Here is a 20,630-nt window from a genome sequence, read left to right on the forward strand (position 1 = left end):
TCAAGCCTTTTAGAGCGGGTGGGGCCAGACACCATCTTGTCCACACTGCTATGAGGATGAGGACATGGGCCAGCAGGGAGAGGCACCCTGCCTGGGCACTCCTGCCTTGTGGCTGGCCCTCTTCCCACTATGCCAAGTTGCTTCCTAACATATGGTCTCCCCATCATTTCTACCAAGAAAGTGTGAAAAACCCCATCTTGGCACATGGAGAAACTGAGGCAGAAAGGAAGGCCTGGCTTAAGGCCTCAGTGACTTGGAGATTCCAATCAGGGATCCTTCCAGATTAGATGTCAGGGCAGGGGAGGGACCTGGGTGTGCTTTGGGTCTAGAGGGGGTAAAGGGACAAAGCAGGGCCTGCTCTTCTGGTAAGGGAGGCACAGATGCCCTTGGCTGACTTGCTTGGAGGCCGGTCCCTTCCCCAGGCCACCTCCCTCATCCCCAGAGGCACCCACCCTCCACACCAGAGAGTGATCTCTTTGTCCCATTGCAATGGACACATCTCATGTCCCATACCTTCAAGGTGTCCCCCTCGAGCTGAGGTGTAACACCCCCACACCCACCTCTCCCCTCTCCCTTCCCTCCCCTCCAGAATGAGTTCGTGCCACACTGCCTGGCCTTGGTACCTAAGGAAGCACTTCCCAGAAGCATTTCATCTTCATAAAAGCTCAGGGAGGTGGGCCAGAGGCCCTTCTCCACACGCCCTAGAAGCCAGCCTTGGGATTAACAGAGAAGACCCTGGGGACAGGCTCACCCTTCTTTTCCCTTCCCCTCCCCACTGCCAGAGAGATCAGTCTCCTCAATGGCCGCCGCATGTGGTCCCTACTTCCTGCTTCCTCAGAAGCAGTGTCTGGCTCCTGCAGCCCAGCCAGAGCAGCCCCTTTTCTGGCTCTCACATCAGCTGCCTTGCAGGCATCTGTACCTCTCCCCCAGGTGCTGGTAGTGTCCTAGGGTTTTTTAGACGGAAAGAAAGAGGATGAGAGTTTGGTTCAGAGGTCAGAGGGCAAGAAAGTCTGCCACATGGCTCTTTCACAGGGCTTGGATCCCCCATCGCCCCGCCCGCAGGGCCGGCTCACAGAGTCTGCAGTTTGGCAATTTCTCCCAGGTCCATTCACAAACTCTCCTCCGCCCTCTCCAGTCACCCAAGTGGGGAGGGCAGAGTGGAACGGCTTACTGGGTCTCCCGGCCCAGCCTCATGGCAATTAGGCTGACCTGCTCTGGCGAGGCACAGGCTCCTAAAAATGGCCTGATGCTTGCAGGAGGCGAAGGCCCGTCTTTGGCCAAAGCATAACCTGGAAGCCCTGGTCGGTGAAGGGGTCCGAGGACCCCGTTAGAGTTGGGGGAAAAAAGGCAAATGCTCCCATCCTCAGGGCCCAGCCTCCCACACCCCCAATCCCCTCTCAGCCAAGCCCCCTCCCTGCCTTGGGCTGTAAACCAAAGTTTACTGACTGAGGGAAGGAACAGTCCCAGGTAAAGGCACTATAAGGACCCCCACCTAGGTCTGCAGCAGGCAGCAGCCGAGGAGGCCTGGGCCACTCACGCTGAGACTGCCAGGACAGCACCGGGCGGGGAAAGAGACCTCAGTGTGAGTGCTCTCAGAACAGCAGCAACAAATTCTGCCCCTCACTGGGGGAGGCCGCAGGATCTTCCCCTCATTCAAGTCTAGTTCGGGAGCCTGCAGGGACAGGGCCAGGAAGACCACTGTAGCCAGTGCCCCTGCAGTTCCGGCTGCACCTTACACCTGGAGGTCGGCGGCTAGAGCAAGACTGGAACTTGGGATCCCAGGCTCAGGGTCCCGCCCTCTTCCCTTTTATTCCACCAATCTCTTGGGTGGGGAGCAGTGGGGGAAACCAGAAGCACCAGGAAGCCTGGGAAAGGAGAAGCCACTGGGGCTGCTCCAGATACCCCATCCCATTAAGGTTTAAAGAATGGCCCTCACCCCATCTGGCGACCAGCGGAGGGGGTGGGGCACAAAGGCGAGTAGACACTGGTCAAGCTTCCACTTCATGTAAACAAGGAGGCCGTGGCACTGACCCCCGCCCAGCCACCGACAGTCTGGTGGAGGCGTGTGACTGAGATGCTTCGGACCCTCTCATTTGGGATCCAGGGTCCCTGAGACCAGGACAGAGGCTGCAAGGCAGGAGGCCAGTTGGAGTCTGATGTGCAAACTGGTGCAGTGTGCGACCTGAGCTCTCCACGACACAGGGCAGGGCAGGCGAACATCCACACGTCCTGCCCACCACCATCCTGCAGCTCAGGAAATCACGCAGTTGCTGGGCTTGGCAGAACTGGGACTTGTTTTACCTGCAGAGGCAAGGGACAGAGGCGGGGAAGGATGTAAGTGAAACGCTTGGTGGATTCAGCTTCAGTCCCTACCCTGTATGCTGTCCACACCTCCAGTTGAGGGGCTGGGGTCACTGTCTCCTTCCCAAGCTGCTGATCTGGAAAGCAAGTCAGTAGAGGGCACCTGGGAAAGCAGAAGGGAAGATTCTGCCTGTCCCAGCAGCCTCGGCAGGAGCCCCACTGGGTAGGACATCAAGGTGACCACCATCTCCTGACCAAAGACAGGTGAGGGAAGGATCCAGTCTGCAGAATCGATGATGACAGCTATCAACTCCAAGTCTTGGCTGCTCTGTGTAAGGACTAGCCATTCTTTGGTTTCTTTACTTTTCTAATAAACTTGCCTTCACACACACATACACAAAAGTCTCGCCAAGAGGCCGCTCATTACCAGCTAATACATGCAGCTCCACAGCCTGCAAAGTAAGACCGTGGTCCTCCTCTCCGGTTCCCCTCCCCAGCTGCCCCATTCTACTGCTGAGGTGTCCACAGCTCCCAGAGCCAGCCAGCAATAGTGACGGAACCTGGCCTTCCCAGTCCAGTTCCAGCTCCTTCTGCCACAGGCCTCCTAGGCTGGAAGAAGGAAAACTGGCGCCTCAGGAAGGGCTGGTGCTGGCCAAGAGCTGCCACCGTGGGGTGGATCACACTGCTTAGGGCGTGGCTTTGAGGGGAGGATGGAGAGGAACGCGCTGCCTGTAGGGAGGGAAGGGGGAGACAAAGCTGCCCCCCTTCCAGCCAGAGAAGCTGATTTCTCCTCTTCCCCAGGCCTCTACCATTCCTTCCCACTCCCTTTACAGTCCTCAGATGAGGCCTAAGGTTCCTTTGGCTGGATTCCTGCTCTCAGATCTCTGGAGGGAGTGCGGAGGAGTAGCAAGGCAGGCCTGACACCTGTGGGTCTGCAAGGTGTCGGGCGTTGAAGCGGGGAGCCTATGTCCTCAGAGCACCGGCTGCCTTTCCCTAGGTGGAAGGCACTCGTGTTATTTCCTGCCAGTTCCCCTCCACACAGCAAGGGCTACCTCCCTGATGCTCACACAACCTTCCAGTTTCACTTCAGCTGCGAATTTAATTAAGGCCACGTCTGCCTCCTTTCCTGGGCCATGAGGACGACCCACCGAACAGAGTGCAACTTAGAGCCCTCCCCTGCCACACAGGCTGCTGCTCCTGCCCACTGCACTGTGACCCACGGCCTCAGGCCTCATCCATCCAGGCAGACTGAGTGAGCTCTTCGGGACTGACCACAAATCCAGCTGTACCCTCATTAAGGGTGTTCCCCCACCCTTGGGCAGGAGGTTGCACCCAAAGAGCTCCATGGCCAAGGTGCTGGGGGTCACCTTCCGCAGTGATGCCAAGCGCGTCTGGGTGGCTCTGCTAGCGGGATGAAACGCGGCCGTCCTAGACTCACTCGCTGCTGCAATGGATATAACCATCCCCACTTCCCCTCCTTAGCTGGTTTCATTTGCGTGGCCCACTAAGCAGATGTCAGTTCCTCCCCAGAGGCAGCAGCATTTTGGAGGCAGGTAAGCAAATCAACCTCTGGATTGTTAAACAGGGGAGTGGTATAGCTGCACATGGAATGGCGGGTGGGGGTGGGGGTAGCTGCTTCCCAAGCCTGCACACCGCCCAGCTGGCTGCCTCCAGGAGAAGCCTGGGTAAGGCAGGGGCAGGGCCCGTCTTCACCAGCACCATGCTCCCCACTTTTTTGTAAGGCAGGGTGAAAGCCTGGAGAGAGCACCTAGACTCAGAATTCATTTCCTAGCCCCGGACAGGACAGAGAAACTGGCTTGGCTTGAGGACAAACTGTGTGTCCCCGGTCATTCCCTGAGTGCTCACATATTGGGAGCTGACCACGTGTGGGGAGTCAGCCCTGCTCAGGTGAACGGGGAAGGTGTATAAATGGCCAGAATAGTCTTTTTTACAAAGTATGCGTGGCCTGGGAGCTTCAGAGGTGACACCAAGGTGGAGCTGAAAATGGGTGCAGGGTGGGAGGAGGGGCCGCTCAGCGGAGTGAAGCTGTGTGACGTAAGCATGGGGTGAGGGTGGCAGCCTGGGGCACTCGGGACCTGCGGTCAGTCTGGTTCGCTGCCAGGTAAGGTGGTGCGGGCGAGAGGGAGGCAGAGGTCACCCACACAGAAGCCATGACAAGGACAATGATGTGCAAGCTTCATGCACAGGCTCCAGGGCTTCGCATTCCCCGTATCGGGAAGAGTCGTCCCTCGGATGTCCACAGGGCCCTCCTCCCTCCATTCAAGTCTTGCTCTGAGGCTCCTTGGTTAGGGAGGCCTTCCCTGACACCCTTCATAGAAGGGCCATCCCCCCCAATCCTGGTCTCTGCCCAGGGTAACGTGCTCCATAAAAGCAGGAACCATGTTCATTCTGTTCACGGCTGTGCCAGGAACTCAGAGCAGGGCCTGGCACAGAGCAGACACTTCGTAGATACATATTTATTGAATAAAATGCATGAGACGGCAATGGCGAGCTACTTAGGGGTTTAGCGCAATCCTAGTAATAACAGTAATAACAGCAGCAGATGCACCAGATGCAGCAAGAGCAGGAGAGAGATCTGAGACCCGCAGCCCCAAGGGATGACACAGGAGAACAAGTCCCCCAGTCCAGAAGCCCAGCAGCCACGCTCTACAGAGCCAGATCACACTGCCAGCCAGCCAGGGGGCCATCCACACATAAATCCAGGGACCCCAGGAGAGTTCTGGAAAGAGACTGTCACTGCAGGTCACCTCAGAGAAACTGGGAAGCAAAGCACAGGTCCAGGGGCTCTGGGGCAGGAAAGGACCCTGAGGCACTCTGGGAAGTAAGTTGCTGCTCTCGTCTTCTCAGCCCCCATGACACCAGGGGAAAGGGTCGGTCCTCTATGTGGGGCTCCGGCTCTTCCAAACACTTTTTTTTTGTTTTTTTGTTTTTGAGACAGAATCTTGCTCTGTCGCCCAGGCTGGAGTACAGTGGTGCGATCTCTGCTCACTGTAACCTCTGCCTCTCAGGTTCAAGAGATTATCCTGTTTCAGCCTCCTGAGTAGCTGGGACTACACGCAAGTGCCACCACGCCCAGCTAATTTTTGTATTGTTAGTAGAGACGGGATTTCACCGTGTTAGCCAAGATGATCTCGATCTCCTGACCTGGTGATCTGCCTGCCTAGGCCTCCAAAAGTTCTGGGATTACAGGCGTGAGCCACCACGCCCGGCCCAAACAGTCTTTAAAGGTGCAGGGAAACGGTGCCGACCCAAGCCTTCTGGAGATGGCTATGACATCTGCAGAAGGCCGGGGAGGCAGGAGACCACACTGCCCTTTCCACCCTGGGCGGCCATGGACACAGGGCCTGGCCTGTCCGAACCTTGGGGGTCTCATTGTGCGATGCTATCATCAGGCTGGATGGCAGCGAGGAGGACGCCAGTTGCGTGTGATGGCGTATGGCACCATGTCTCTCGCCACTTCAAAAGTGTTGGCCATTTCCCAGTCATCTCCCTGGGGGAACTGGGTGGGGTCTCAGGCACAGCATGGGGACCTCCTCCCCTAGGCTGGCAGCACTCCAAGGGCAGGGCCTCATCTGTGTCTCCTCAGTCGTTGCAGAGTCTGCTGGTCTGAGGACCCTCTACTCTGGGGAAGCTACACTGGAAAATGAGGGCCCTAATTTAAAATGCAGAGTCCTAAGCCTCGCCCAGCAGTACAGACTCTATTTGTTGGATTTTATTTTTATCTTTAAAAATTTTATTATTATTTTGAGATGGAGTCTTGCTCTGTCACCCAGGCTGGAGTGCAGAGGCACGATCTCAGCTCACTGCAGCCTCCGCCTCCTGGGTTCAAGCGATTCTCCTGCCTCAGCCTCCCAAGTAGCTGGGATTTCAGGTTTGTGCCACCATGCCTGGCTAATTTTTGTATTTTTAGTAGAAACAGGGTTTCACCATGTTGGCCAGGCTGGTCTCGAACTCCTGACCTCAGGTGATCTACCTGCCTTGGCCTCCCAAAGCGTGTCTGTTGCATTTTAAAATTCATATTACTTTTACTTTTTTTTGATACAGGGTCTCTCTGTCATCCAGACTGCAGCGCAGTGACTCAATCACAGCTGACTGCAGCCTCGACTTCCCGGGTTCAAGTGATCCTCCTGCCTCCACCTCCCAAGTAGCTGGGACTACAGGCACATGGCACTATCCCCAGTTAACTAAAAAAAATTTTATTTAAGAGACAGGGTGTTGCTATGTTGACCAGGCTGGTCTAGAACTTCTGGGCTCAAGTGATCTTCCCAGCTTGGCCTCCCAAAGCACTGGGATTACAGGCATGAGTCACCGCGCCTGACCTCGTTGCATTTTTACCAAGGCTCTCCACTGAGGCTGTTCTGTGAGGTTGGGGGTCCGTGACCCAGGGAGCCTGTGTGGAGCTCATGGAGGGCACAGAAGCTCCAGAAGAAGACACGACGAGCACTCCCAGCAGGTAAGGGCTGAGGGAAGGCGCAGAAGGAAGAGGTGCCTAGCTTCTGCCACTAGAGGGCGCCGTGAACCTTGAAACCGCTGGGCGCCCGTGGCCCCCAGCTGGATCCCCAGCCCCACAGGAGGAAGCAACTTCCCTAAGGTTCTCCCAAAGGCCACACCTGGGTTTGCAAAAATTTGCATGCTATTTGACAACTATATATTCCTTATCAAGCAATTTTACAGGCTGTCAGCTCTGAGCTTTTTCTATTTTTCCTCTTATGACAGAACCTGTCATCAACCCAGGTTCTCCCTTGACAAGAGGGCAGCAGAGACAGAAAGAACAGAGGCAGAATCTGAACTCCAGGGGACCTCGGAAACCCTCCCTGGTGCAAACCCTCCTCTTCTAGATGAGGACACAGCCCCAGGGAGGGGACGGATGTGTCCTGGGTACAGGGAGCAATGTGTCCCGAGCTGAGAGCCAGGTGGCAGCTGCTCTGGGAAGTTCTGAACATTTACCAGGGGAAGGGGACACTTGCCCTGTGTGGGGGTCCAAAGGCAGGAGCTCAGGTTCTCACCGATTCCCACCGTGGGAGTCCCGTGCTCTCCGGGCCCCACCTTCTCACACATGCAGTCCTGGCTGCTTAGTTGCTGCTGCCTGAGGGGAAACACTGAAGCAGCCCCACTTGGTGTGGGAGGCTGGAGGCCATGAAAAAGGGCCTCTTAGGAGAGGAGCTCCTGGCCAGGCACAGTGGCTTGTGCCTATAATCCCAGCGCTTTGGGAGGCCCAGAGGTAGGAGGATCACTTGAGGCCAGGAGACCAGCCTGGGCAACATGGTGAGACCCTGTTTATACAATTTAAAAAATTAGCCAGGCTTGGTGGCACACACCTGTGGTCCCAGCTACTCAGGACGCTGAGGTGGGAGAATCGCTGGGAAGTTGAGGTTGCAGTGAGCTGTGATCGCACCACTGCACTCCAGCGAGACGTTGTCTTAAAAACAAACAAAAACAACAAAAGACAGGAGAGGAGCTGCTGCTTCTCCCCCAGGCCTTGCAAGGGAGAGGAAAGGTGTGTGAATTTCAGGCCTGCAGGTACTGGGGACCCACCCAGGTGGGCAGAGGCCTTGCCGGAGGAGGCTGTTCTGTGTTTGTCTAAAGGATGGATGAGGAACGGGGTGACGGTTCCGGGCTGTCCGTGCCCTCGCCCTCACTCTTCCCTCTCTCTCTCTATCCCAGCATCAGGTGCCCTGGAGAGGAGCTTCCCGAGGGCCCCGTCCATGTCTGCAAGGCTGGTTCCTGGGCACCGTGTGCAGACACCAAACAGTGGCAGCAGGGGCAGGGCCGCCGCGACCACCCGAGAGGTGAGAGCAGGGACATGGATGCGGAGGGACACGCAGAAGGCATCGGCAAGGGACAAGACAATGGGCTTTGAGTTTCCATGGAAACCGCACCTCAGGGCGAGGGGCTGAAGGGAGAGAAAGCTTCCACTCCACTTCACTCAGGACTTGGGAAACAGCCCTTGCTGCTGTAGGGCTTGCCCCCTCCTTCCCGCTTCCCCCGCCTTCCCCTCTTCCCCCTCCCTCCCTTGCCAGGTGTTCACCATGGCAACCCTTCCTCCAAACCAGAGGTACTGAGCAGCAGCAGCAGCAGCAGCTGGTGTTAGGGGAGCCAGGGAGCCCAGGAGAAACAGCGACGGGGCCAGCCACCCCTCCCCTGACAGACCATGGCTGTGCCCAGGCCTGGTCTTGAATCCTAGCCTTACTACCACTTCCTGTGACCTGGGACCACTTCATTCACCTCTCCGAGCCACCTGCCACCTCTGTGCTTGAAGGGTGGTTGTGAGGGCAGAAGGGGAGAGAGAGCGCCTGTGCAGGACCTGGCAGGCCAGCAGCTCAGTCACCATCCCCAGGCCAAATGGAGGGAACGCCCTGGCGCTCCCACTGTGCCCACAGCCACAGAGGCGCCCAGGCCTGTTCCAACTCCAAGAAGCAAAGTTAGCCAACATTTCCTGAGCACAGACTGGGTGTGTCAGGCTCCAAAGCAGCGCTGGGGAATCAGCAGAGGGGACGACACGTGTGCTCCCTGCTCTCATGCCATCACAATCCAGTCAGAGCTGGTGTGCAGAAATGCAGGAGTCCTGGGAGCCCTTGGACTGGGCACACAAGACCTCAGACCCTGTCACTGCCAGCCAGAGCCCAGTTCTCATCACTGGGCTCCACAGTGATGGACGGAAAAATCCCACCACAGAAAGTCCTCTGAGTCAGGGATGCAGAAATGAGAAAGGCACCACCACCAGCCACCTGAAAGGCCACGCCGGAGACTGCTGTGGAGAGAGACATAAAGGCCAGGACCTTTTGGGGATCCCCGGAGACTGCTGCGGAGAGAGACATAAAGGCAGGACCTTTTGGGGATCCCCGGAGACTGCTGCGGAGAGAGACATAAAGGCAGGACCTTTTGGGGATCCCCGGAGACTGCTGCGGAGAGAGACATAAAGGCAGGACCTTTTGGGGATCCCCGGAGACTGCTGCGGAGAGAGACATAAAGGCAGGACCTTTTGGGGATCCCCGGAGACTGCTGCGGAGAGAGACATAAAGGCAGGACCTTTTGGGGATCCCTGGAGACTGCTGCGGAGAGAGACATAAAGGCAGGACCTTTTGGGGATCCCCGGAGACTGCTGCGGAGAGAGACATAAAGGCAGGACCTTTTGGGGATCCCAGAGAGATGCCCAGGAAGATGCTGCCATGGAACAGTCCTACCCAGGGACGAGCAGCCAGGCAGACGGCACTCAGCAGAGGGACGTGGAGAAACCGAGTCAGACTGCCCATCACAGAGACAGGAAAGTGGGTCAGGGCACTGGTAGGGTACAGGGGAGGGTGGGGTGTGTCTGACCAGGTGAGATCCTGACAATAGGTGATCTGGCAAGGAAGCAGGTTTGCTAGAAAGAGCCCTCAACTCAGAACCAGGGTCTAGTTGCAGCCATGCACCCCACTGTGCGGAGCCCCCGTTTCTTCACTTACAAAGGAGAAAGCTTCTCAGCTTATTTGATTTGTTGGGTTACCATGAGGGCTGATCTGAACGCCTTCTAGCAGTCGTAGCAGAAGCTCTCAGACCACTCCATGCCAAGCCTGGAATCCTTCTCTTCTTTCAGAGCAGAGGAAAATGAAACTCAGAGCTGCGGGACCTGCCCAAGGCCTCCAGGCAGCTAAAGGCTGAGGCCAGAATGGGAACCAAGGACCCCGGAACCCCAGAGCTCCTGCCCTCTCTGTGCCCACAGATGGAGTCTGCTCCTCTGCAGGTGTGAGGCAGTGCTCCTGGGTAAGGGCTGATGTGGGGCCAGGGCCAGAGGCCTGGGGAGACACCAGGCCAGAGGGAAGAGGGCTCACCTGAGATGTCAGCACTGGAATTCTCGTTGGGCCTCTTCCCTGTCAGAAACTCCACTTCAGGGACAGTCTCAGTGGAGACGGAGCTGGCCATGCCGTTGGGCGCCGTGGGCCTCTTGGCTCGGCGACTGAAGAGCCTGCTGCTGAAGCGCCTGGCGGGGGCAGCCTCCCCCCGGGCTGCTTCTCCCATGCCATTTTGGCTGGGTGCCTCTCGGGATTTGGGCTTCAGGTCTCTGTGCGTGTGAGAGACCATCCTGCCATCCTTCCGGCTCAGCTCTCCCAAGGGGATGGGCTCCACAGGGGGCAGCACCTGCTCTACCGTAACCAGGTCTCTCAGGAAGCTCTCCAGGCGCCGGGCCGACTCCCCACCGCTGCCGCCATCCTCCTGCCCCTCCGGGTTGCCGGCTGCCTCCCGCTGTTGCCGGGCAGCCCAGCGCATCATCTCCCCAGGCGGGTGGCGGCAGCCTGACACCAAGGCGTACTTGGGGTTGATGAGCTTTCGAGCCACAGTGGAAGAGTAGTGGAGGCCAATCCTGCCCGCCAGGCCCAGCTGCCGGTACAAGTCCACCTCCTCAGAGATGGCGTACAGCTCCCGGAACTCTGTGTCAAAGGGTTCCACGTTCTGCCCTGTTAGGAGCAGGAGGAGGTTCCTGTCCACGTAGGAGGAACTCCAGGTGAACCTGGGAACGTGGGGACAGAAAAGCAAGACGTGTGTGCCCAGGCCTCTCTCTTGCCCTGCCCCTGCCCCCCACCCCCCCGCCCCTCCGCTGTGGCCAGACCCTTGCCGCAGGTGGAAGGCTCCTTGTGGGCCACACGCTGGACTGGCCTCCCTCCACCCACCCGCAGACTCCCTTTCCCCAGAGTTTGGCCTCAAATGAAGCAAGCAGGCAGTAGGTGCAGGGAAAGAGCATGGGAAGTCAGGCAGGCATTCAAACCTGGTTTATATTCTCGTGTGCCTTGTAAGCTGGGGCTCTCAGGACATATGTTCACAGGGTTGTTGTGAGGCGCAAATGAAGTAACTCATATAAAACATTTAGCTCAGTCCCTGGCACAAACACACATTTAAAAAATAGCAACTGCAGCTGCCACTATTATGAATATTATTCTACTCTGTATTGGTTCTTTTCTGATTTTTTTAAGCACTTAGTGTCTGCAGAAACCCATACTCTGACCATGTGACAGGACTTACGCTGCTATTCATTGTTTCGTGTGCTCAGGTCTCTCTTCTCGTCATCCATATTTTAATTTACTTGGAGGGCAGATATTACACAGATACAGTCTCTCGTGTTCCTGGTAAATTATTTTAAAATCAGAATTCTGAGGCCGGGTGTGGTGGCTCACATCTGTAACCCCAGCACTTTGGGAAGCTGAGGTGGGTGGATCACTTAACGTCAGAAGTTCGAGACCAGCCTGGCCAGGTGAAACCCTGTCTCTACTAAAAATACAAAATTTAGCTGGGTGTGGTGGTAGGCGCCTGTAATCCCAGCTACTCGGGAGGCTGAGGCGGCAGGCTAAGGCAGGAGAATCGCTTGAATCCAGGAGGCAGAAGTTGCTGTGAGCCGAGATCACACCACTGCAGTCCAGCCTGGGCCACAGAGCAAGACTCCGTCTCAAAAAAAAAAGACTAAAATTCTGGCAACATTCCCTGCACACCACATCTTCCTGTTTCTTTCCAGATCTGGTGCATCCCACTTCCTGCTTGTCCTACCTAACAACTAGCCTCAAAATGCAACTGGCTGCAAATGGACCATGAAAAGCAGGCAGTGCATAATGCCTAGGAAGAGTTGACCCTCTTTCTAGAATAATCCATCAACCAGGAAGTTGGAGGGAAGGGACTGGGCAGAAAGCTGTCCTTTGTCATTGCGTCAGACGATACCGGTTACAACTCATGATGATGGAGGCTGCAGTCTGGCATCTTTCTGAACACCTACCTGGAATCAAGGCCTCCTTCTTGATTGGGCCCTTCTTTGACCTGGCCCAACTCACCTGTAAGATCCAGTGGCCACTTTGTCACCATCTACCATCAGGAACCTTGATGACAGGGTCCCCTTGATCCTCCCCATGGGCATATAGAAGCCGACGCCTGTCACAGAGCGGACACGGATGTTCTGTTGGGAAGAGTAGAAGGCACCGTCATCTGGGTTGGGCCGGCCTCTGTGCCAGGTCCTTGCTTCTGCAGAGGAAGAGCCCGTTTGTCTATGGACCCTGCCTGCAGGCTCCTGTCTTCACTAGACGCTCTGCTTCCTACAGCCTTCCACAGGGAACCCTCTTTGGTGAGCAGGAAGAAGTCCCCAAATCTTGCTTTAGGCATGGACAAGCCCAGGGTGGTTCCTGCCTGTTCTCAAAAGGCCCAGGAAGAGAACAACAGCCTTCACTTTGAAGTCAGTGATTCTGCAAGCTAAGCACCCCAGCACCAGGCCAGAGCTGCCTCCTTAACTCTCAGCAGCCTAGGGATAAAATCGAAACTGGGCATATGATTCAGTAGTTAACAGTAAAGCCAAGGTTAAAGGCTTGACTTTCTTTTTTTTTTTTTTTTTGAGACGGAGTCTTGCTCTGCCGCCCAGGCTGGAGTGCAGTGGCCGGCTCTCAGCTCACTGCAAGCTCCGCCCCCCGGGTTCCCGCCATTCTCCTGCCTCAGCCTCCAGAGTAGCTGGGACTACAGGCGCCCGCCACCTCGCCCGGCTAGTTTTTTGTATTTTTTAGTAGAGACGGGGTTTCACTGTGTTAGCCAGGATGGTCTCGATCTCCTGACCTCGTGATCCGCCCGTCTCGGCCTCCCAAAGTGCTGGGATTACAGGCTTGAGCCACCGCGCCCGGCTTAAAGGCTTGACTTTCAACAGAAGGAAAGGTGTTGAGATCTTGAAGTTTACCTGAGCCCCCAATCAGGGAAGAAGCATGGGAGAGCCACAGGAGGGGCAGAGGTAGTCCCTGTCTCATCTCCTGACCACTTTCCGCCCCAGTGGTGCAACTTACCCGAATCCGGAAGTCGGTGAGCTGCAGGTCCTGACACATCTCCAGGAAATACTTCACTCCCGCCTCGTCCAGGATGATGTACACTGGGACCCGGCGCTTACAGGCAACATCCACAATGTCTTGAAAGATATCACCATCAGTGAAGAGGTCCATGACCACAGCAATGACCTGGGTGGGGAAGGACACTGGTGAGGCATGCAGTGTCTACACGCCCACAGTGGCAAGCCCCGCTCAGACGGGACCACCTCGCCCTGGGGTCACTTGTGGCCAAGAGCCAAAATCTCCACCTGCACCATTCCTGGGGCTTCACATCCCCTGACCTTTGAGCACATCTGAGCCCTGGAGATGGGTCTGGGGGTACAGGCCATGTGCTTGTACTTCCTCCTGGACAAATCCCCACCTCCCCATCCTGGGGGCTTCTAGCAGCCCTTAAGAAGCTGTATCGGGGCTGGGTGAGGTGGCTCATACCTGTAACCCCAGCACTTTGGGAGGCCAAGGCAGGTGGATCACCTGAGGTCAGGAGTTTGAGACCAGCCTGGCCAACATGGTGTAACCCTCTATCAAAAATACAAAAAATGGGCTGGGCATGGTGGCAGGCACCTGTAATCCCAGCTACTCAGGAGGCTGAGGCAGGAGAATTGCCTGAACCCGGAGGCAGAGGTTGCAGTGAGCTGAGATTGTGCCATTGCACTCCAGCCTGGGCAACAAGAGCAAAAAAAAAAAAAAATTACCCAGGCGTGGTGGCGGGCACCTGTAATCCCAGCTGCTGGGGAGGCTGAGGCAGGAGAATTGCTTGAACCTGGGAGGTGGAGGTTGCAGTGAGCCAAGACCATGCCACTGTACTCCAGCCTGGGTGATAGAGTGAGACTCTGTCTCAAAAAAAATGAACTGAACTGAACTGAAATGAAATGAAATGAGCCATATCACGGGAGATCTAGGAGGCTGAGGAAAGTTGCTCCTGACACCCTAGAAAAACAAGCAGGCACAAGGAGATGCCATTACTGATACCAGGGGTGAGCTCATGTCTGTGAGCCACAGATCTACTCTAACATCACTTTCTCAGCAGGCCTGGATGCAGCGATGGCCCTGCAGCTGTGCGAAGCTCTGTGCTTCCCCAGGCACAGATCCAGGCAGAGCTCCTGCTGGCTTGGATTCCCTTGGCCTTCAGGTGTCCATCCCATACCACCCCATCCTCAAATCAAAGTCACTGCTCAGGACCCTTCATTTACAAAAATCGGCCCTGAGTGTCCACCCTGGAGGCAAGGTTTATGCAGCCCGAGGCTGCTCCACCTTTCCAGCCACAGCTACTTCCAGCTTCCTACACAAACCATGCTCCACACTCCAGCTGAAGGCTTTCTTATTGGCCCAAACACCATGCATGCGATGCTGAGGAAAAGGCCTCAGCTTTGGGGTCGGAGAGATTTTAACTGTGGATCCACCACTTCCTATTTGTGACCTTAGGCAAGTCACTTAACCTTAATGAGACTCTGTTTCCTCATCTGCAAAGTGAGGATACCTTGTATTTTACACTTTTGCCCTGAGGATTAGGGATAACTTTGCAAGCAGCAAACACAACGTCTGGCAAGTCATAAGTCCTCAGTTAACGGTAACTGCTATACAGTCCAGGAAGTCGGTTTGCCTTCACAACTGAAAGGACCGACTCTTAAAGTCAGGAAGACCAGGCTAGTATCCCCATGCCACGGCCTGCCCAAGCTTCTTTGGCTGCAAAATAGAGCTAATAACTGCACCTAGATCTCAAAGGGTTGTCCCAGGACTAAGTGAGATGCACCATGAAAGTGCTGAGTGCAGGGCCGGGCGCAGTGGCTCACGCCTGTAATCCCAGCACTTTGGGAGGCCAAGGTGGGTGGGTCACTTGAGGTCAGGGCTTTGAGACTAGCCTGGCCAACATGGTGAAACCCCATCTCTACTAAAAATACAAAAATCAGCCAGGCATGGTGGCGGATGCCTGTAATCCCAGCTCCTGGGGAGGAAGCTAAGGCAGGAGAATCGCTCATTGCAACCCAGGAGGCGGAGGTTGCAGTGAGCTGAGATTGCACCATTGCACTCCAGCCTGGGGGACAAGAGCGAGGCTCCATCCCCCCCCAAAAAAAAAGAAAGAAAGTGCCGAGTGCCCACCTGGCACCAGGTGCACTCAATCAGCGTCTGTCACGGTTGTGCCACCACCTTCACATGTGTGCTCTGCCATCACCCTGACTCTAAAGACTCCAGTGCCCTGCCCTACACAATACCATTTAAAGTTCTTCACAGCTCTTACATTTTGAGAAGGACAAAACAAACAAACAACAACAACAACAACAAAAACTGTTTTATCTGAAGAATGAGAGGCCCTTTAAATTACCAGGCCCAGAGAGGCATTTAAAATGTGATAGCAGCCAGATACAGTGGCTCATGCCTGTAATCCCAACACTTTGGGAGGCTGAGGTGGATGGATCACCTGAGGCCAGGAGTTGGAGACCAGTCTGGCCAACATGGTGAAACCCTGTCTCTACTAAAAATACAAAAATTAGCCGGGCGTGGTGGCAGGCGCCTGTAATCCCAGCTACTCAGGAGGCTGAGCAGGAGAAATGATTGAGCTAGGAAGGTGGAGGTTGCAGTCAGCCAAGATTGCGCCACTGCACTCCAGCCTGGGGGACAATGCGAGACTCCATCTTAAAATAAAATAAAATAAAATAGCTGTCATGTCTCACTCCCCTTCAAGCTAAATAATTACTATTAGTAAGTGGCTTGAAGCCACTTGCTGTATGAGGCCTCTAGACTGACTCTAAGTAGCCATAAAATGCTACACAGTTCAACAAGGTAGGCTGGGCATAGTGGATTACATAGTTCAACAAGGTAGGCTGGGCACAGTGGATTACATAGTTCAACAAGGTAGGCTGGGCACAGTGGATTACACCTATAATCCCAGCACTCTGGGAGGCTGAGGCAGGAGTGCTGCTTGAGCTCAGGAGTTTCAGATCCACCTCAGCAACATAGCAAAACCCTGACTCTACAATACAAAAATTAGCTAGGCATGGTGGCGCATGCCTGTAGTTCCAGCTACTTGGGAGGCTGAGGCAGGAGGATTGCTTGAGCCCATGAGATTGAGACTGCAGTGAGCCATGATGGCACCACTGCATTCCAGTCCAGCCTAGGCAACAGAGTGAGACCCTATCTCAAAAAGAAAAACAAAGAAACAATGTATAGCCAATCACTGACAACGCTGTTTCTGTAAACCAATGAGACTTCCTGACCAATGACTTTGGCTGTCCCCTCCATCCACCCCCAACCCCTGCCAAATCCTGATTTCATCCTTTTTTCTTTAAAAACTTGAGCCTCCCCAAGGAAACCTGGAAGCGTGTCCCGGGATGCCATCCTAAATCTCGGTCCAAATAAACTCTCTATGCTAATTTTGCCTCAGCGTCTTCCTTTGAGGTTGATACTGTGATAATCACTCATGAAGGGAGAATGAATCCTTTCTGAGCCCCACAGGCAGAGAGAGGACCTAAAGACAAATAAGCTATGGCGCCGTTTCAAGGGGTTAATCCAAGTGGAATGACAAGATCTTTGCACAAAATAACTAAGACACGAGATAAATGAGATAAATGCCTTTAAGAGCGTGACATGTGATGTGGGGTTGGGGTGGGTGGGTGAGTGGAGAGATTACTTCTAGCCAGGGGAGAATAAGAAAGATTTTACCAAGGAAGCTGAACTGTGAAGGATGGGAAGCCCTTGGCACCGAGAGAAAGGAGCAGGAGGAAGATCGAGCAGGGAGGTTGTCTGGGCTGCCTTGCACGAGTGTGTCCTGCACACGGGCACTGGCTGAGGAGGGGAGTGGGAGCTGCGTCTGCCCTGGGAAGGGTAGCCTTTTTCTAATCTACGTACAGGTGTCACGTGGCCTAGCAGGGGCCTGCAAGGGGAGCATTTCAGGGAAAGGGCACAGCACAAACAAAGGTACCGTGCTGGTTAATTTTACGTGTTCGCTTGGCTGGGCAAACATTATTCTGGATGTTTCTATGAGGGTGTTTTTTTTGGATGAGATTAACATTTAAATCACTGGACTTTGAGTAAAGCAGATTACCCTCTGTAATGTGGGTACATCTTGTCCAATCCACTGAAGGCCTTAGAAGAAAGACTGAGCCGCCCTGGGCAGGAAGGAATTCCACCAGCACACCGCCTCGGGACTCCAACTGCAGCTCTTCCCAGCGTCTCCAGCCTGACAGCCCATCCTGCAGGCTTTGGCCTCGCATCTCCATTATCCCATGAGCCAATTCCTTAAAATCAATCAATCTCTGTCTCTCGGTGCATCTCTCTTACACACACACAAACATGCCCATCCAGTTGGTTCTGTTTCTCTGGAGAACCCTGACTAATACAGGCACTGAGGATGGGAATTAACATGTACTAAATACTTTCAGTGCACCCTAGGCTGTTTCCTGTGCTTTAGGTAAATTTTCTAATCTGATCCTCACAACTATTTTGCAAAAGGGTTATTCCCACTTTACAAATGAGGAAGTAAACACACAGGGGCTATAGTCCTATGTCCAAAGTTATAAAGCTGCCATGTGGCAGAGCAAGGAACTCAGTCCTAGGTGGCTCCAGGGTCTTCATTTCACTGCTTCCTAGAGATGGGATTGCTAGGAGATTCTTCAGACACATTGAATCAAAAACTGGCTGTTTAAAAAGACTAAACAAGATAGACAAACATTTGGCAAACCGACAAAAAAGGAGGAGACGTAGGCCGGGCGCGGTGGCTCAAGCCTGTAATCCCAGCACTTTGGGAGGCCAAGACGGGCGGATCACGAGGTCAGGAGATCGAGACCATCCTGGCTAATACGGTGAAACCCTGTCTCTACTTAAAAATACAAAAAACTAGCCGGGCGACGAGGCGGGCGCCTGTAGTCCCAGCTACTCGGGAGGCTGAGGCAGGAGAATGGCGTGAACCCGGGAGGCGGAGCTTGCAGTGAGCTGAGATCCGGCCACTGCACTCCAGCCCCGGCGACAGAGCAAGACTTCGTCTCAAAAAAAAAAAAAATCTAATACTCTCCATATTAATAAAATTCAATGCAATTCCATAAAAAGCTCAGTAAATGCTTTTGAGAAACTCAAATACTTGTAAGATATAAAGAAGAATAGGCCGGGCGCGGTGGCTCAAGCCTGTAATCCCAGCACTTTGGGAGGCCGAGGCGGGCGGATCACGAGGTCAGGAGATCAAGACCATCCTGGCTAACATGGTGAAACCCCGTCTCTACTAAAAAATACAACAAACTAGCCGGGCGAGGTGGCGGGCGCCTGTAGTCCCAGCTACTCGGGAGGCTGAGGCAGGAGAATGGCGTGAACCCGGGAGGCGGAGCTTGCCGTGAGCTGAGATCCGGCCACTGCACTCCAGCCCGGGCCACAGAGCGAGACTCCGTCTCAAAAAAAAAAAAAAAAAAAAAAAAAAAAAAAAGAAGAATAAAGATCCACAAATAGCCACATCGATTTTGAAAAGGAAAAGCTAAAAGGGAACACTTGTCCTATAGAGAGTAAGGCATACTACAGAACCATAGCAATAAGAACTGTACTACTTGTACTACTTAAGTAGGAAGGAACTGACCAATAGACCAATGGAAAAGAACGGTGAGACCAGAAGTATACACACAAACACATATATACACGTACACATACACAAAACTTTATGTACGATAGGGGTAGAATCACAACTCAGTGGAGAAAAAAATGCCCTTTAGCAGATGCCACTGGGAAAACTGGCTTACTACATAGAGAAAAACAGAGATGAATCCATCCCTACTTCACACCACATGTAAAGGAAAATTTCAGGTAGGCTAAGTACTTAAACATGAAAGATATAACTAATAAGGGAGTTGACGAAATGCAAGAAAATATCTTCATGACATGGGGTAAGAAAGACTCTGAAGTTCCCAAATGCACAAACCATGAAGGAAAATGAAATTATGCTAATAAGTATGTAAAAAGGAGCTGTCTTTTTTTTTTTTTTTTGAGATGGAGTCTCACTGTGTCGCCCAGGCTGGAGTATAGTGGTGCGATCTTTGCTCACTGCAAGCTCCACCTCCCGGGTACATGCCATTCTCCTGCCTCAGCCTCCGGAGTAGCTGGGAATACAGATGCCTGCCACCATGCCTGGCTAATTTTTTTTTTTTTTGTATTTTTAGTAGAGATGGGGTTTCACCATGTTAGCCAGGATGGTCTCGATCTCCTGACCTCGTGATCCGCTCACCTTGGCCTCCCAAAGTGCTGGGATTACAGGTGTGAGCTACCACGCCTGGACTTTTTTTTTTTTGAGGTGGAGTCTCCTTTGTCATCCAGGCTGGAGTGCAGCTGCACGATCTCAGCTCACTGCAACCACTGCCTCCCAGGTTCAAGTGATTCTCATGCCTCAGCCTCCCAAGTAGCTGGGATTACAGGTGCACACCATCACGCCCATCTAATTTTTGTACTTTTAGTAGAGACAGGGTTTCACCATGTTGGCCAGGCTGGTCTCAAACTCCTGACCTCAAGTGATCCGCCTGCCTTGGCCTCCCAAAGTGCTAGGATTTCAGGCATGAGCCACTGCACCAGGCAAAAGAAGTAATCTTCATTAGTAATCAGAAAAATTCAAATTAAAACAAAGAGATGGCCGGGTGCAGTGGCTCATGCCTGAAATCCCAACATTTTGGGAGGCCAAGGCAGATGGATCACCTGAGGTCAGGAGTTCGAGACCAGCCTGGCCAACATGGTAAAACCCCGTCTCTACTAAAAATACAAAAATTGGCTGGGCATGGTGGCACATGCCTGTAATCCCAGCTACTCAGGAGGCTGAGGCAAGAGAATTGCTTGAATCCAGGAGGTGGAGGTTGCAGTGAGCCGAGATCGCACAATTGCACTCCAGCCTGGGCGACAAGAGCAAAACTCCATTCCAAAAAAAAAGGGAAAGGAAGAGACCACCTTACAACTATGAGATTAATGAAAAATCAGAAAATTGGATAATCCAAAATATTGGTAGGTGGAGGAAGGGGGACCTTTGTCACTGCTGGTGGGTGGGAACACTGGTGCAGCTATTCTGTAGCGCAACAGGCAGAAGTTAGTGGATTTGAGCATGTGCATAGCTACAAGCCAGAAAAGCCACTCTTGGCCATGCACCCCTGGGAATCTCTTGGATCTTTGCACAGGTCTATATGGGGCCAGAACAAATATGTTCCCTGCATCTTTCTTTGGGATAGCAAGGAGCTGGCAACAACTTAGATGTCTATTTCTAGAAGACTGGGTAAGGAAAATGTGAGGAATGTGATAGAATATTTTACAGCAGACAGAAGCGACGAACTAGTTCCATGTGTCGTAACTTGGATAATTTCTTTTAAAAGGGATAGTTCAAATGAAAATGTTAAAGAGTGAGCTCTATAGCCTAATACCATTTATGTAAATAAAAACATACTACAGGCCGGGCGCGGTGGCTCACACCTGTAATTCCAGCACTTTGGAAGGCTGAGGTGAGCAGATCACCTGAGGTCAGGGTTTGAGACCAGAGGTGGC

General features: G+C 53.7%; 1 protein-coding gene across 1 annotated transcript in view; it reads right to left on the reverse strand.

Moving 5' to 3' along the window:
* Nucleotides 1–1,776: 1,776 nt before the first annotated feature.
* FAM83F (family with sequence similarity 83 member F) overlaps nucleotides 1,777–20,630 on the reverse strand; it is a 35,488-nt gene continuing 16,634 nt past the window's right edge. The window contains exons 2-5 of the mRNA XM_033233873.1: nucleotides 13,104–13,271; nucleotides 12,117–12,238; nucleotides 10,134–10,810; nucleotides 1,777–2,301 (exon numbers count right to left, since the gene is read on the reverse strand). Of these exons, the coding sequence (XP_033089764.1) occupies nucleotides 2,252–2,301; nucleotides 10,134–10,810; nucleotides 12,117–12,238; nucleotides 13,104–13,271 (1,017 nt within the window). The 3' untranslated portion in view covers nucleotides 1,777–2,251. The remainder of the gene's footprint in view (nucleotides 2,302–10,133; nucleotides 10,811–12,116; nucleotides 12,239–13,103; nucleotides 13,272–20,630) is intronic.

This window comes from Trachypithecus francoisi, unplaced genomic scaffold (genome assembly GCF_009764315.1).
Source record: "Trachypithecus francoisi isolate TF-2019V2 unplaced genomic scaffold, Tfra_2.0 Lachesis_group14, whole genome shotgun sequence".
NCBI lineage: Eukaryota > Metazoa > Chordata > Mammalia > Primates > Cercopithecidae > Trachypithecus > Trachypithecus francoisi.